Consider the following 17,720-nt stretch of genomic DNA (forward strand, 5'->3'; position numbering starts at 1 on the left):
GGGATGCTGCAGCAAGGGCAGCAGCTCACTGCAACGCGCAGTAACCGTGCACCCGTCACAGAATCATGAAATGACTTGGGTCAATAAGGCCACGGAGATGATGCAAGGCCTGGAGCCCCTCTGCTATGAGGCCAGGCTGAGAGAGTTGGGGTTGTTTAACCTGGAGAAGAGAAAGCTCTGGGGAGACCTTAGAGCAGCTTCCAGTACTGAAAAGGGCTGCAGGAAAGCTGTGGAGGGGCTCTTGATCAAGGAGTGCAGGGATAAGATAAGGGGACCATTTCTCAGCTGAAAGAGAGGAGATTGAAGTGACATCTTAGGAAGAAACGTTCTCTGGTGAGGGTGGGGCGGCCCTGGCTCAGGCTGCCCAGAGCAGTGGTGGCTGCCCCTTCCCTGGAGGTGTTCAAGGCCAGGTTGGATGGGGCTGTGAGTCCCTGATCCAGTGGGAGGTGTCCCTGCCCATGTCAGAGGCTGGAACTGGATGGGCTTTGAGGTCCCTTCCCATGCAAATCATTCTGTGGTTTGATGAAGCAAAGCACAAATTATTTCATGGTGAGGGTGGAACACGCACACACAGCGAGGCTGTTTTGTGCTAGGAAAACCCAGAGTGGGACCTTGATGCCTGCTATTCCTGCCAGCATTGCGTCTGTTCTTGATGCTGCTCCAGCACCAGTCTAGTGCAGAAATAATGACAAAAGCTCCCTCTCCTAAAGGCAAAGCCAACCACTTGTGTTTGATCTTCACTCTCTGCAAAAAGTTCTCCCTGGGCAAGCAGCATGTCATGGCCTGGATTCCTTAGCTACATGGACCTAATGGTATTTGTCTCAAAAAAATAATTCTGTACAACCTGTACAGACAAAGGGTGTGGGAAAAGAAAAAGAGAGTGTTTTATGCCTGGGAACACTGAAGTTCCAAGTCTTCCATGTGCTGTGTCTAACAGCGTTTCTAACCATGTCTGCAGGCAGTTAAGGGACTGCCAACGAAACTCAGCTTTGACAATACCAGCACAGACTGTGTTTGTGACAGTTCAGAGGACAGAGGGAGAAATCTCACCTGATGGTGTCAATGTTTAGCTTGTTTTCTGCTTCTCAGGTTTGCTGCCGGAGGACTGTCCCTTAGCCTGAAGAGCAGGAGAGGCACAAAACGGTCAGAAGCTATGGACTAAGCTAAAATCCATACCAAAACAGTGACAGGTGCTCATCAGAAATCACACACAGCTCAGACATAACGGTGACTTGCACTTCAAACACAGTGGATTTAGCAAAAGTATCTGTAATTTCTGCTGTGTAAATAGGTTTTCACCTTTCCCTCATCATTCACTTTGATTGAGACAAGAACCAAAGCTGACCGCTTCCCATACTGTTTCCCAGAACCCTTTAACGCAGGGCAGTGATCCAGTCACATCTCAGAAAACTGAAACATCCACCCTGCTAAAGGGGAGTTGAAGACCCCTACTGATTCTACATGCACAATTCTGAGACTGTTCTGCTGTTAAACAAACAGCAATTCCATATTAAAAGAAAATCCCATCACTTCAAGTGTGAAACACGGGACTTCCAGCAGAAATGTCACTATCTGACTCATGCTTCTATGACAAAATCCAAGTAACCTGTCCCTCTCCTTGCCTCGCCTCTCCTTACCTCCCCTTCCCTCCTCTTTCCTTTTCTTTCCCTTCTCCTTTTCTTTCTCTTTTCCTTCTCTTTTCTTGGAAACAGCTGCCTTCCTTTTCCCACTAGATTCATCTGCACACTTATCTATGGGTAAATGTGTGGTTTCATTCATTTTCAAAAAATAGATAATGATAAGAACTTGAGAAAAGGATGTGTGGTTGAAGGATCAGTCATTAATAACTGTGAAGGAAAGAGAGAATTGATGGTGATCCTGAAAGAGAGACAAGCATGGGAAGGGTGACTCCTAGATCAGCAAATACAGTGATGAGAAGCCTGTGGAGCATGCGCTGACCTCACTCTCTCTGAAAGGAACATTTTAGCCCCCATTTATTGAAAATATCCCTTGAAACAGAGGGGCGCTTTTCCCTGACGTTAACACACACAAAAATGGATTGAGTTCAATTCATTGATGTAAAATTCTGCCCAATGCAATCCATGTAGTATGAATCCAAAATCCAGCTTTCCACCTTCCCTGCTTACAGCACACGGTAATCATGACCACCCATACTATAATATGTATATTTCTACCTTTTTAGGGTCTCCAGGTTTTCCTTTATCCTTCTGGGTCGGCTTCGTGGTGACGGTTTGCTTTCCACTTTTGTCCTACACTCCAGAGAAAAAGCAATAATTACAGTTACAAACAGGACAGAGAATCAAGAGCTCCCGCTTCAACACTGGCTGTAATGCAGTGCTTGGAATGTGGCTGGTGCGGTGGGAGGGCACTTGATGTGGGATGCACACACATTGTCATGCCTACAGCACGCTGGGATCCAGAGAAGCGTTTCATACGCAGGGTCTGCGTTCACTACAAAGCAACAAAGCTGCAGCAAAGGGTTTAGCTCAAAAGCTAAATAACAAATAAAACAGCACTTAAAACACTCAGAGTTTGGCATCAGTTGTTGGAGGATTCAGCGTCAAGGGTAGCACCTGGGGAAGCACTGCAGTGGTTGGGATAGCCCTGTGGAAACAGCTATTTCCCCACAGGAATCACTTCTGATTTGAACTTTAGTGTCAGAGCTGCTACTTCTCTCACTCCCAGAGAAGAACAAATGCACCATGGACACATGGATAATCATAATCAACGCTTTAACCATCATAGAGTCATAGAATCATTATAGAATCCCTAGGTTGGAAAAGACCTTTGAGATCATCAAGTCCAACTGTATCTGTCCACTACTAAATCACATCCCCAAGCACCTCATCTGCCTGTCTGTTAAACCCCTCCAGGGACTCCACCATTTCCCTGGGCAGTCTCTGCCAGTGCCCGAGAACCCTTTCAATGAAGAAGTTTTTCCTGATGTCCATTCTAAATTTCCCCTGATGCAGCTGGAGGCCATTCCCTCTTGTCCTATCATCTATCACCTGGGAGAAGAGACCAACACCCACCAGATGTTGCTGGGCAGTGTGTGCAAGCGTTGAAGAGAGATTCCTCTGCCTCCCTACACCTTTGGATACTCTAATCTGTACAAGAACTGCTACCACAATCCCCTGCACAACTTACTTCTCCAAGCCTGTCTTACCTCTCTTAAAGACCCTAAATACCACAAATCTTCCTCCTTCCAATTATTTAGTACACAGCAAGATGCATCACACTTGGATGACAGCAGCAAGGAAACCACTGCATCCAGACAGCCACTTCCAAAGAGGCCAGCTGTAAACATAATCCAACCTACCACAAAGGAAAGTGAGGACCTTTCACAGAGTAGTGAAAAATTGCTTATTTTGCAAATTATTAGCAGAAAATACCTACCTTTGAGTGCTTTGGCGTGGCAGGAGACTTCGCACAAGTATCAAAGTCACCTGATAGGGCATCAATAGCTGCTGAGTCATCTGTGGGCTTCTGCAATGATTTAAATTATGAAGTCACATGCTGTGCAACACTTTTGACAGCCCATTTAATGTTTCAGGAATTTATGTCTGCCTTAATTATCCCCTTCTTGGTAAAAACCATCCCTGGACTCTACATGTCTGTTAGAACATGTCTCATCAAAGAGATGTCTCTTTGAGGGTTCCAAGATACACAGTTTCTTTGAATACTGGACCTGAACATTTAGGGTGCAGCTGTGCATAAAATCTGTACTTATTACGAGGAGTTACTCTTTAGGAAAGCTTTGCTGCCCACACTGTTGCACGTCCTGCACTGCACTCACTGTTAATGAGAATTGGAGTGGTTTGTGCCTTGAGTCTACTAAACACAGCACACAGCACAAAGCAAACACAGTGCATAAATATAATAAACATTACCTTTGGTTCTTTGTGCTTGGCATCATCCTTTGCAGTTCTCTCTCCTGGTTTATCCTGGGGAAGAAGATTACATCCTCATTTTGGACTGGTTAGATTAGTTTTAAGACATAGAATCATAGAAACTTAGAATAGTTTGGGTTGGAAGGGACCTCAAAGCCCACCCAGTTCCACCCCCTGCCATGGGCAGGGACACCTCCCACTAGCTCAGGCTGTCCAAGGCTCCATCCAACCTTGAACATCTCCAGGAATGAGGCATCCGCAACTTCTCTGGGCAATCCGTTCCAGTACCTCACCACTGTCATTGTAAAGAAATTCTTCCTTATGTCTAGTGTAAATCTGCCCCTCTCTAATTTAAAACCATTCCCCCTCGTTCTATCACTCCATGCGTTTGTAAAAAGTCCCTCCCCAGCTTTCCTGTAGCCCCTTCAGGTACTAGAAGCTACTCTAAGTTCTCCTCAGAGCCTTCTCTTCTGCAAGCTGAACAAGCCCAACTCTCCCAGCCTGTCCTCATATGGGAGGTGCTCCAGCCTTCTGATCATCCTTGTAGCCCTCCTCTGGACCTGTTCCAACAGCTCCATCTGTTGAGGATTCCAGAACCAGACACAATGCTCCAGATGAGGTCTCACAAGAGAGGAAGAGAGATGCAGAATCCCCTCCCTCGCCCTGCTGGCCACGCTTCTTTTGATGCAGCTCAGGATACAGTTGGCTTTCTGGGCTGTGAGCACACATTGCCGGCTCATGTCGAGCTTCTCACCAATCAGCACCCCCAAGTCCTTCTCTACAGGGAGAAGTACTTGGGGTTGACTTTGGGAGTTCACCGATCACCAAGAAAGCTGAAATATTCTGAACTGATTTATTTATTCCTCATGCTATGTATCTAAAGCCAGCTCACGGTGTGTTTCCATGCTCTGTTCATTTGACTACGTCTGCTAAATTGTCTCTCTACCCTTACAGTCTACTGGAAAAACACCTTCCTGATCCAGAAAAGTCACTGTCAGAGCAGTCATGAGCCTCAGTGGATGCCAGTTTCATGGGGCTTTTAGCTGCACCATCGAGATAGTACTTGTGTATGCACTTTGTACCTGAACTTTGTTCAAAACTCCTCGGAATGAATGAGCACTATTACTCACAGACAGCAAATATCTCCAGGATGTTGATTCCTACAGGTTAGTTCAATAGGATTTGTGTGCTCAGATTATAGCAGCCTTCCAGTACTGAAAGGAGCTCCAGGAAAGCTGGGGAGGGGCTCTTGATCAGGGAGGGCAGGGACAGAACGAGGGGGACTGGTTTTAAGCTGAAAGAGGGGAGATTGAGATGAGATCTTAGGAAGTCCTGTGAGGGTGAGGAGGCCCTGGCCCAGGCTGCCCAGAGAAGCTGTGGCTGCCCCATCCCTGGTGGTGTTCAAGGCCAGGTTTCATGGGGCTTTGAGGGTGGGAGGTGATCCAGTGGGACGGTGGGAGGGTCCCTGCCCTGATCCAGTGGGAGGTATCCCTGCCTAGATGGGCTTTGAGGTCCCTTCCAACCCAAAACATTCCAGATTTTAATTTTAAGATTACCCTATTTAAAAAAAAAGATAAAAACCTCAAACTTGTTTTTCTCTTTGTTTTCTTTTTTTGTTGTTGTTGTTTTGTTTTGTTTTCAATTAAACACATGCAAAGATGCACAGAGCTCATCCATGGACAGGATATTTACTTGTTTAACCCTAATATATAAATATCGTTCACTCTCTTACTTGTCTTCCCTGTTCTCCCTATAATTCCAAGAGGACAGACTGGCTCATATGCACAAATTTCTGGTATTGCAATAAGACAACCCAATAAAAACTAACAAAGCTTCTCCTCACCTGACCACCAGACTCCAGAAGTTTTTGATACTCAGGAGGGATAGTATCATCTCTTTCTCCAAGCTTGTCTCTGTGTTCAGATTTAGCCTTTTCCTGAAAGCATTTGATTTATTAGCATCTTTAATACTTGTGTAAGAAATATTAATGCAAAGGAAGACAGTGTGCTCATTGAACTTAGGACAGATGCCTTTTTTTGAATTTAAAATCTTAAAACTACCAGAAAAAAACATATAATCACTTTGCTATGAAGTGTTACATGCCTGAAAGTTTCAAAGTTATGAGCTCTCAAAAAGTTTACACATTCGATAAGTTAAAAATAAGTGTACACGTCAGCATCCCAGCATATAGAAATGTCAATGTTCAGCACTGGTTTTCAATAATACAATTAAAAGGAGTCATTCTGTACTTTTGTGTCAGATCTCATCCATGCAGTGCAGCTTTAAGCCAACACTAATGTTCCTGCAAAGTCTTAACCATGAAAGCATTGGAATGCCTCTATCAGAATCCATGGCACCCACCCATCTCACACTCCGACTGGTCAGGAGTAGCCGACACTGCCAACCAGACTGAGGAGCCCCAGTCAGTTCGGAATCCAACACCAGGAGAGGGCAGAGCACCACAAGCTCCTAGAAACTGCATCAAGGATGGAAGTGTTCCTTCCACAGCATTTATTTTTTTATATAAGCTGCTCTGACTTCTGGCAAACATACCAGAAACACAACAAATAAAGCACCTGCTTTGGATATAAAGTCAGTTTTTCAACAAATTGTTGAAGAATATTTTTGTGTTTGTTAACACAGACATTAAGGGTCTCGTCTTTTTTCCTGCATTTTTTGAAGACTAACACCTTCCATGCCTTTGTGCAGAACAACAGATGGAAAAAGGTGGGCTCATACATCTATGTCAACAGACCAGGCTGTCTGAACCCATTCCCACAGCACCCAACTTCCACACTGGAGTCTGCTCTGAGATTAGAAATCTCCTTCCAGATTTCAGACTAAATTTATTCATGGGCAATTTATGGTGCCTTTTTCTCCAGTAATGACTTTTACCTTAATTATTTCACTTTACAATTTACTATTATGCAGAAATGCAACTGGTTTTCACACTAGCAGAAATCTCTTTATACAATAATGTGAAGAAAGACTGAATGGAAACAAAACAAGCACAAATAAGTAAGTTAAAAAAATTAATTTTAGAAACGAAGCCCAGAGAAGACACCTCTAAACCAACTAGAATAATGGCAATAAAAGGCGCTGAAATCAAATTTCCTGTGACATTTCAACACTTACCTTCAAGTGGCTAAAGTATATTAACTAATGCAAAATTTTTCACAAACATATGAGTAATCCAGCTGATTGGAGAGTGGTTGCTATGCCTACATGGAGGACAACATAAAAGTATGGGCTTTTTCGTAGTGACTTTGCTCCTACACCTGAAAATTATATACATGACCACATACCGCTGTGAGCATGTAAGAAGTTTTGCAGTACACCACGAGAAACTCCGCAAAGAAGGGAGGTAACTTTCTCAGATTTAGGTTTTTTTCTGTTTGGTTTTGGTTTTCCACTCCCCCAGGCTTCACAAATTTCAGAACTCCTTTTGTTACCTTCACTTTATCCACAACTGGTTTGTTCTCCTCAGGGTTGGGCTCCCTCTGCCCCAGGGAATCAGACAGGAGATCCAAGGCATCATCCATCTCTTTTCCTCCCTAACACAAAGCATAAACACCTTCATGAGAGCAAATCTGCCATGAAAATAATTCAGTCCATCAAGCTAAATCAAGTACTGACTAATGAACCGTCGACTTCAGTGAATAATGAACAATCAGCTTCTCCTTTTTTAATTAAAAGGTGCTGCAATATCTCGGGAAAATACAGAACATTTAGAGCTACAGATAACCTAACTGCACAAAGGGGTTATGGTTTATTTTAATGACTTCCTTTTATTACACATAAGCCCACTGATCTAATGAGAATCTAAAGACGGGTTCTTTTACTTTGCAAACATCACTATCACTGCAGATTAGCTGCCAGGGAATGGTCAATCTGAATTACAACTCCTTAACATTCTCATCTCCACCACATGTATGGTCTTTCGCTTCCTCACACCAGTTTTATTCAAACACTGGTTAGAAAGAAAGCCCTTAAAACAGCTAGAGCCCAGGAAGGAAGAGCTGTCAGGCTGGAAACACGAGAGGGAGCTCCCACTGCATGGATCAAAATGGAGGAAGAATGAGACACTGCAATGACATGCAAGGCAAGATAGTGCTTCTGGTTTGGTAAGGAGGTCAAGGCACTGCTTGAATTAACCTGGAACTCCTCCTTTCACAGCCCCAGCAGATAGCTTCATCACTATGGCCATGACTGCACTGTTATTACCTTAAATGTTCCCATCACCTAACCAGCAAAAGAATGGTGTGGTTCGGCTGGAGGCCCAAGACTAAAGATGGAACCACTTGGGTGCAGGAAACCACCTGCATCGCCTACAGAAAGGAAACGCACATGTCCGCTGATCTCGGCAGTGCTGGAGTGATCACGACAGGATGGGATGCCTCCTTTCCCAAGCTGGGCAATGAGGTTCCAAAGGCAGGCTGAAATGCCACAGTGAGCGGAACACAGAGAAAAACAGCTTTTGCTGTCACTTGAACACAAAGTGCTCGGAAACTCACACTTTTGTTTACCAGAGGGAATATTTTCTTTCTCCCAATAGCCTGTATTAGCAATTAACTATTTAACTTCCATCTCTCTCCATCCACCGGCTCCTAGTTTGGGATAGCGATCTATGCAGGATGCTGCTTACTGAGGAAGAAGCTGAAGGAGCTGCTGAGTGCACTGAAGAAATGGTTGCAGCAGAGATAACATCAGAGCAATCTGGAGTCTTTGCATACTTCTTGGCTTTCTGAAATGAGGGACATCATCATTACTAACACAGAGGATTGAAAATATTAAAATGTGCACCAAACTCCATGCATCTGAAATGCAACACCCATACAGTTTTATTTCCATGACTTTATTTTCATTTGAAACTTTACTCATTAATGATTGAAGCCTGTCCTTGGGAAACATTGTGCAAACAGTTTACACCTCAGCTTGTTCATGTTCAATTTTACATCTCAACTACTGACTTACACCTTGGCACAGCTCAGAGGCAGGTGAATGTGACTTAGAATCGTGGAATCATGGAATCGTTACAGTTGGACAAGACCTATAAGCTCACCCAGTCCAACTGTCAGCCCAACCCCACTGTACCTGCTAAACCCTGCCCCAAACTCACACACATTTTTTGAGCCTTTCCAGGGATGGGGACTCCACCCCTGCCCTGGGCAGCCTCTGCCAGGGCTTCACCACTCTGTCAGTGAAGACATTTTTCCCAATATCCAATCTAAACCCCTTCTGTTACAACTTCACGCCATTTCGCTCATTCTATTGCTTGTTCCTTGGGAGCAGAGACCAGCACCCATCTCACCACAACCTCCTTTCTAGGAGCTGCAGAGAGTGATGAGGTCTCCCCTCAGCCTCTCCTTCTCCACACTAAACAGCACCAGGGTCCTCAGTTGCTCCAAGAGCACACGGCTCCAGACCTTTCACCAAATCCATCTACATTCCCAAGCAATACTTTAAAAATTCTTAACTACAAAGCATTACTTCTGCAAGCAGCTGGTGAAAAAATATAACATAACTTACCAAGGTTTTTTTCCTTCTTAAAGTCCTGATCTCCTTTTATTGCAAAAAATATCTTAGATTTTTAGTTACTGAACTTTATTTAAGAAAGTTCACATAAACTTAAGGTGGACAAATAAAATAACAAGATCACTTAAACAATTTGAAAATAAAACAGAATTTCAGACAACAAATGCACTCACCTTAATTACAGTTGGTGCAGGTGATGGTGCAGAAGGTGATGGAGAACAGGAAAATCCTTCTGTCAAACCCTCTAAAAGATCATTTTCAGTCATGGACTATCATTAAAAGAAAAAAAAAAGGCTTTTAAGCTTTTTCACCTATTAAAAGGCAACATAGTCTACATCCATTTTTAAACTAAAGTCTGGGAAAACATACTGACATTTGGGGAAGTAATTAATGAATTAAACATTTATCTGAATGTTCACTTTCTTACCTGGGGCTTTTCTTCTGGTTTTGGTAGGAGTAGTTTTCCATCTTTATCCTACAAAAGACAAATCCTCTGATATTAGATCAAGTGGCCTTTGAATGACCATGCAAGGCAAGTGCTCCGAGAGCAGTCATGGAACAACAGAATCTCACACAAGAGAACAATGTAACCCTTAGCCTCGAGCATTTCCACCGTTATTCAAGGTGCCACTTAAAACACCCAGGTCCGGAGACTTAAAAACACCTGAGTGCTGAAAGGTGATTTGGTGTGTGGGATTCTGAGCTTCCCTACTTCATGTGTCAATTTCCACTGAAACAGCACAATTAATAAATGAAATCCCAGCTCTCAGACCTGTTACAAGATTCCTGGATGCACAGTCTGTAAAGGTTGGATCTTTTCACACCGGCAACTGTGGCTGATGTTGCATCAGCCTCGGCTCTACCTAAGCAGCCCTTTTATGTCAAACAAGTCATGTAGTGAGGTTTGTTTGTGAAAATAGCACCTGAAATAATTGGATTTTTTAACAGCTTTGCCCAATCGTGATTTCTTAAGTTCTAAAGTACAAAAAGCTACTGAAAGACTCCAGAGCAGTCATCTCAGCCAAAATTATTCACCTGCTGCTTCTATCTAAACCTTTCTTGTGCCTATGCAGGTATCTAACAGCAGACGTTGGACATTCAGGAAATACAAAACTGAATGTTTATCTATGATAAAAATGGTTGAATTAAACCTCAACATTTCGAAAGGAACTGGCATTTCAGTTTTATCCATAAATTCTGAAGAGTGGATGTATGACTAAAACAGCAAATAAATTACTTTGGCTTCTCTCAGTCTGTACTCAGGAGGAATAGTTTCTTCATCTTCACCCAGTTTTTTGTATTCTTCCTGTCTGGTTTTCTCCTGCAAAGGCAAAATAAAAGTAGCATTAATAAAATGAAATATTTACATCCCAACAGAAAAGTGTACAAGCAAGCTTTCAAAGTCTCCAATCTAGTGATTCATATTAGCCTTTCAATATGACTATCAGATAAAAACCTCACGCAAATCAAAAGAAAGCCTTTTATCTTGAGAAAGCCTTCATTTCTCTGTCTGTTTCATCCTTCTCCTATCAGTTCTACCTAACTCAATGACAATAGCAGAGTTAAGTACATGGACAAGCACAGACCAACAAGAAGAGCACAAGAGTAGCATTACACCTCTGAGTCTTAATTCTTAATTATTCCGAAACCCACTCAACACCTACGAAGACGCACACAGAGGAGGGCTGAAAAGAGACAACAGTAGCCAACTCCAAAACGACAAACTCCCCATAGAAGTTATGTTGGAAGAGGACAACTAAGAAAAGGCAGTGAAGCCAACTTTGGGAACTCTCATTTGACATAGTTCCAGACCGCCAGAAGAGCTATCTTCTGGTTTTGACATCAGTCCACATCAACTGCTGTGGTTTGGGGTGGAAAATGGGGGCAGAATGTGAACGCTGACAACATTCCTGCAGACAGAATGCATGTATTTCAGTGACCGTCTTAAGGGCCCTGGTTAAAATAACAGGATCACTGAAAAAAAAGAGAGAATCACAGAATGTTTTCAGTTGGAAGGAACCTTAAAGCCCATCCAGTTACAAACCCCGCCACGGGCAGGGACTCCTCCCACTAGATCAGGGGCTCAAAGCCCCATCCAACCTGGCCTTGAACACCTCTAGGGACAGGGCAGCCACCACTTCTCTGGACAACCTTGGTCAGGGCCTCACCACCCTCACAGGAAAACATTTCTTCCTAAGATCTCATCTCAATTTCCCCTCTTCCATGTGTAAACCATTTCCCCTTGTCCTGTCCCTGCAGTCCTTGATCCAGCTTTCCTGGAGGCCCTTTCCCTACTGGAAACCACTCTAAAGTCTCCCTGGAGCCTTCTCTTCTTCAGGATGAACAACCTCAACTCTTTCAGCCTAGCCTCATACAGGAGATGCTTCAGCCCTCGGATCATCTCCAAGGCCTTCTCTGGATGCATTCCAACAGTTCTGTGTCCTTTTTATGTTGGAGCCAGAACTGGACACAGGGCTCCAGGCGGGGTCTCACCAGAGCAGAGCAGAGGGGCAGAATCCCCTCCCTTTCCCTGCTGGTCCCACTGCTTTGATGCAGCCCAGGACACAGTTGGTTTTGGGGCTGTGAGCACACATTGCTGGCTAAGTTATGTGTCATTACTAATTTGAACACCTCATCATAAACTAGGATCCTATTGAATAAAGACCATAGTGGACACACTTCTGATGTGCAGGTTAATGCAGCTTTGACTCCGCTGTAGAACAGAAGGCAAAGGCAGTTTCCAGAGGATGAGGGAATTACTGCACTGTAACAGGCAGAATGATTAAGAACATGCATTCACTGTCAAAATCCTGCCCTTATGTCGTAAGCAGAACACAACTGGTTTCACAAGTAAATTTTGTTTTAAAAATAGTGAAATTGTTATTTCCAAGTTGTTTCTAACTTGATGAAATACAATAACACTGAAGATAATAATATCAAAACACTATTTTTCACTTCCTGTAGAAGAGAAGGCTGCGACGAGACCCTGTAGCAGCTTCTACTACTGAAAAGGGCTCCAGGAAAGTTGGGGAAGGGCTTTTTCCAAGTGCCTGGAGTGTTAGGATGATGAGGAATGGCTTTAAATTGGAATCGGGAAGATTTCAATTAGACATTACATAGAAATTCTTCCCGATGAGGTGGTGAGGCCCTGGCCCAGTCTGCACAGAGCAGTGGTGGCCCATGCTTGGAGGTGTTCAAGGCCAGATTGGATGGCACTTGGGGCCCCTGATCCAGTGGGAGGCTTCCCTGCCCTTGGCAGCGGGTGGAGCTGCATAGGATTTGAGGTCCCTTCCAACCCAAACCATCCCAGGATTCTATGTTTTTTTGTAGTCTGCTTGTTTCTTTACCTTAACTTTGTCCACAGCAGGTTTATTTTCATCTGGATCAGGCTCCCTCTGCCCTAGGCTACTGGACAGGGCTTCCAGTGCTTCGTCTGCCACATGACTGACCTGTAAGGGCATCAGCAGAGTAGAAAATAACTCTCAGTTTGGAGCTCAGCTACAGCTGAAGAAACTCGTTTGAGCAGCACCACCACTAGCCACTTGTTACTAATGGTAAAAAATGGAGCAGTAAACCAAAAAACTGTAATGCTTCTCGCCCTGATTGTCCTACCAGATGGGATCAGCTGAGTTCAGGGCACAAGGAACCTCTGACAGGGGTTGCTCTGTAAACAGGCTTCTCCTTCCCAAAGACTGACTCACAGCTAAAATGTTCTGCATGGAGAAGATGAGTTTGTTTGGTTTGATTTCTAAGGGCTGCCTATATATTGTGAGAAGAGATGCATGAGTGTCAGCCATTAATGCAATCTTCTGAAATATTCATAAGGACAATTAGGATCTTCTCCTGCAGTACCTTTTAAGTTCTCAAGCAGCATCTCTTTTAGAGCACTAAGAACTAGAGCAGACCAAAAGATCTGTCAGTTTTAGTTCCTCTATTAAGGTCATCGACCTTCCCCACTCAGTTTGCGCTAGACTTGAGCTTTTTTGGACAGCATCCAGCCTTTGTGTCAACTCTACCCAGGGAGAACATGCAATTCTGAAGCAAGAATCCTGACAATATGCTCTACCACTGCATAAATGAAGTTTTCCTTTATCTTCAGCCAAGACTACTCACTGGAGACACTGCTGATGGAGCTGAAGACTGCACAGTGCAAGCTGTTGCACGAGGGACGACCTCATCCTTAGTAGTTTTTGCAGGCACAGGAGCTGGAGGCTTCTGAAACAGAACCATTACACTGCATTTTACCGAATATGCTCAGAAACCCAATAAGTACCTGCTAAGTGGCTTTTTTTCTAAAGAAAAGTCAGTACAAAACAAGAAAGAAAAGATTAAATTTAAAGGTAGAAGCCCTCCTTTAAGCACTAAGTGCCAATATTGCACATTTTGCTGGAGGCAATGGAGCACAGAAACAGAAGAAGATGTTTTTCTTAGAAAACCAGTACTATTATTATAGTATTGTAGATAGAATCATTTGGTAGGAAAAGACCTTTGAGAATATCGACTCAACTGTACCTTGTCCACTACTAACCCCACCCTGACCTCCTCATGGGCCCATCTTTAAAATTGCGATGGGGAATCCTCCACCTCCATGGGCAGCCTCTTCCAGTGCCTAAGGACCCTTTCCGTGAAGACATTTTTCCTGATGTCTAATCTGAACCTGATCTGGCACAACTGGAGGCCATTTCCTCTCATCCTATCACCTGTCCCTTGGGAGAAGACAACAACACTCCACTCACCACAACCTCCTTTTAGGCAGCTGCAGACAGCAATGAGGTCTTCCCTCAAACTCCTTTTCTCCAGGCTAAACAACACTAGTTCCCTTAGCTGCCTCTCATAACTCTTGTTCTCCAAAGCCTTCACCAGCTCTGTTCCCTTCTCTGGATATGCTCCAGCAACTCAATGTCCTTCTTGGAGTGAGGAGCCCAAAACTGAACCCACGATTAGAGGTGCAGCCTCACGAGTGCTAAGTCCAGGGGCACAATCCCTTCCCTGCTCCTGCTGGCCAAGATGTTTCGGGCACAAGCCAAGATGCCACTGGCCTTCTTGGCCACCTTGGCCACTGCTGGCTCATGTTCAGCTGCCATCAGCCAACACCCCCAGGTCCTTGTCTTCCAGGCTGCTTTCCAGCCACTGTTCCCCAAGCACAAACAGGGTTGTTGTAGCCCAAGTGCAGGACCGGCACTTGGCCTGGTTGAACCTCATCCATTGTTCTCAGCCCATGGATCAAGCCTGTCCACGTCCCTCTGCAGAGGCTCCCTGCCCTCAAGCAGATCCACACTTCCGCCCAGCTCAGTGTCCTTTGTGAACCTAGCAAGCCTTAGCATAACCACCAATGTCTGCACTTTTGGTGAACTGGAAAGACTTACTTTGGATGTGCTGCTGGGCTTCAGCGGTTTGGATTCCACCACAGGCTGTACAGGGCAGGCAAAGTCTTTTGAAAATTCATCAATGAGATCCGATTCACTCAAAGGCTGCAAAAAAATCCATACAGTACAGGTGAATCACTACCTGGTTTTAATTTTTTTTTCAAGAATTTAATCTGAGCTTTTGAGGAAGCACAAAAACTTTCGTAGCCTACACCAAAATAACCTTTCACATTCACTTGCAGCAAAACAGCATGACTATCACAGAACATAAGATTAGGAAACCCACTTCTCAGAATGAGTCAGATGCTTTGTTATCGAATGTCAAAGCTAACGTAGAGAACATGATGTTCAATGCTGTTAACAGGGTGACTGAAAGGGAAAATACAGCCTCTTCATTAGAAAAAAAAAATATTACTATTTACTAGATAGTATTTACTATAACAGCATCATGTTGTTATACTACTTTAAGTATGAATTACAACCAACTATGCCCTGGGCTGCATCACAAGCAGCATGGCCAGCAGGGCGAGGGAGGGGATTCTGCCTCTCTGCTCCGCTCTCCTGAGACTCCACCTGGAGCCTTGTGTCCAGTTCTGGAATCCTCAACATAAGAAGGACATGGATCTGTTGGAGCAAGTCCAGAGAAGGCCACAGAGATGATGTGAGGGCTGGAGCACCTCTGCTACGAGGCCAGGCTAAGAGGATTGGGGTTGTTCAGCCTGGAGAAGAGAAGGCTGCAGGGAGACCCTAGAGCAGATTCCAGTACTGAATGGGGCTCCAGGAAAGCTGGGGAGGGGCTTTTTCCAAGGGCATGGAGTGACAAGACAAGGGGGAATGGCTTTAGATTGGAAGGGGGAAGACTTTGATTGGACATTAGGAAGAAATTCTTCCTGATGAGGGTGGGGAGACCCTGGCCCCTGTTGCCCAGAGCAGTAATGACTACCCCATCCGTAGAGATGTTCAAGACCAGGTTGGCTGGGACTTTGAGCCCCTTAATCCAGTGGGAGGTGTCCCTGCCCATGGCAGAGGTGGAACTCGGTGGGCTTTGAGGTCCCTTCCAATCCAAACCATTCTACGGTTCTATGACGTACAGGTAGTGGAAAGCAGCACCATCAATTATGAGTCTCTCATTTTATTTTTTTTTCCTTTTTTTTTCCAGGAGAAGCACAGTTCCATTGGAGGCAGTGTGAACTGGAGGGTCTCATGGTTTGTACTCTGCCTGCTGACCCTCAGTGGTTTTCACTGAGAATGTTATAGTGAAAAGGGAGTAAACTACAGTTTTGATTCCCTGCTGTGTGATCTATGACAGCCTGTGGATGCTATGTGATCCAATACCATGTGACCTCTCCATTTATGAGTTCTGTTACTAATGTTTACTTTAAAAAAAGGCCAACAGAATCCTGGCTTGGATCAGAAACAGCGTGGCCAGGAGGAGCAGGGAAGTGATTGCCCACCTGGACTCAGCACTGGTGAGGCCACACCTCCAATCCTGGGTTCAGTTTTGGGCTCCTCAGTCCAAGAATGACATTGAGGGACTGGAGCACTTCCAGAGAAGGGAAGGGAGCTGGGAAGAGTCTGAGGAACAGGAGTTATGAGAGCTGCATGAGGTACCTGGAGTTGTTAAGCCTGGATAAGAGAAGGCTGAGGGGAGACCTCATCACTCTCTGCAGCTCCCAGAAAGGAGGCTGGAGCCAGGTGGGTGCCGGTCTCTTCTCCCATGTATAAAGGGATAGGAGGAGAGGAAATGGCCTCAAGTTGAGCCAGGGGAGGTTTAGAATGGATATTAAGAAATATGGCTTTTGTGACAGAGTGCCAAAGCCCTGGTAGGGGCTGCTCAGGGCAGTGGTTGTTTCTCCATATCTGGAGGGGTTCAAAAAGCGTGTGGCTGTGGCATTTCAGGACATGGTTAGTAGGCACGGGGTTGCTGGAGTGACAGCTGGACTGGATGAGCATAGAGGTCTTTTCAAACCTTGATGATTCTATGATTCTATACAGCTTTCTTTTGTGCCAGCAGTCATTTCTGTAACTCTCTCCTGTCTCAGTTATCTCAAAATGTTAATCTTGCAATGAGCTCTTCATGCACAGCCAGTGGATACCAATAAAACCAGCTTTTGCTTGATACTTCGGGTTTTGTGCAAGGAAGGAAACACACAAGCAAAGCAAGAGACTTACATAAATTGCACAGACAGAGGAGACAGAGAGGGATAAAACAGGGTAACTATTGTAAAACAGGGTAACTATTGTAACTCCTACAATACTGTCAGGTTTCTAACCTTAGGCTTTTCTTCAGGCTTCGGCAATATTGGTTTTCCATCCTTATCCTAGAAGAAAGTAAGCATCAGAGGCATTTTTCTGTTGTTAAAACAAGGGCCAAAACATCAGCAAAATAACATAAAATAAATCACGCTCACAAGGGTAGATTGGTGGCACAGTAACAAGAATTCCCCTAAACAGGGAGAAATCATACACAGCCGGTTAAGAGGATAAAAAAAGCAAATGCGATGTCGACACAATCCTAATGAGCAAAGAGACCAAAACCCATTTGTGCCTATTGGGATCAATATCCAGTGGGAATTAATTCCTTAGGAAACCAGCAGGAATTCACCCACTAGTAAAACAAGCTTTGGGTGCAAAAGACAAACTTCTGCACTTGGAGAAACAAAAGGTTAATCCAAGCTCTGAGGTCAGGCAGTCTTGAAATCTCTAAAAAAGAAGGGCAAAACTGCTCCTTTCAAAACAGAATGTTTTGAGGCCAGGTCAGTTTACACAGCAGACTCTCTAACATCAGCTAAGCTTAAAACTGTCAGAAAACCTTTCCATTTTGAACTTCATGGAAACACAGCTCAAATCTGCTGTTGTTTTGCTTAACCTTGAACAGATCTGCATCACTTGGAAGTGACAACATGAA

General features: G+C 44.4%; 1 protein-coding gene across 9 annotated transcripts in view; it reads right to left on the reverse strand.

The window, feature by feature from the left end:
• The window catches only part of CAST (calpastatin), a 71,622-nt gene that overhangs the window by 574 nt on the left and 53,328 nt on the right, over nt 1–17,720 (reverse strand). For 8 of the 9 annotated variants that reach the window (XM_054053522.1, XM_054053525.1, XM_054053523.1 and 5 more), the window contains 14 exons: nt 17,086–17,133; nt 14,813–14,917; nt 13,560–13,661; nt 12,794–12,895; nt 10,684–10,767; nt 9,874–9,921; nt 9,620–9,715; nt 8,557–8,655; nt 7,364–7,465; nt 5,755–5,847; nt 3,912–3,965; nt 3,418–3,507; nt 2,196–2,275; nt 1,051–1,117 (listed from right to left, as the gene is read on the reverse strand). In XM_054053522.1, the coding sequence (XP_053909497.1) occupies nt 1,060–1,117; nt 2,196–2,275; nt 3,418–3,507; nt 3,912–3,965; nt 5,755–5,847; nt 7,364–7,465; nt 8,557–8,655; nt 9,620–9,715; nt 9,874–9,921; nt 10,684–10,767; nt 12,794–12,895; nt 13,560–13,661; nt 14,813–14,917; nt 17,086–17,133 (1,161 nt within the window). In that variant the 3' untranslated portion in view covers nt 1,051–1,059. The remainder of the gene's footprint in view (nt 1–1,050; nt 1,118–2,195; nt 2,276–3,417; nt 3,508–3,911; nt 3,966–5,754; nt 5,848–7,363; nt 7,466–8,556; nt 8,656–9,619; nt 9,716–9,873; nt 9,922–10,683; nt 10,768–12,793; nt 12,896–13,559; nt 13,662–14,812; nt 14,918–17,085; nt 17,134–17,720) is intronic. The other variant, XM_054053521.1, reaches the window with a different exon arrangement.

Source organism: Cuculus canorus, chromosome Z (assembly GCF_017976375.1).
Source record: "Cuculus canorus isolate bCucCan1 chromosome Z, bCucCan1.pri, whole genome shotgun sequence".
NCBI lineage: Eukaryota > Metazoa > Chordata > Aves > Cuculiformes > Cuculidae > Cuculus > Cuculus canorus.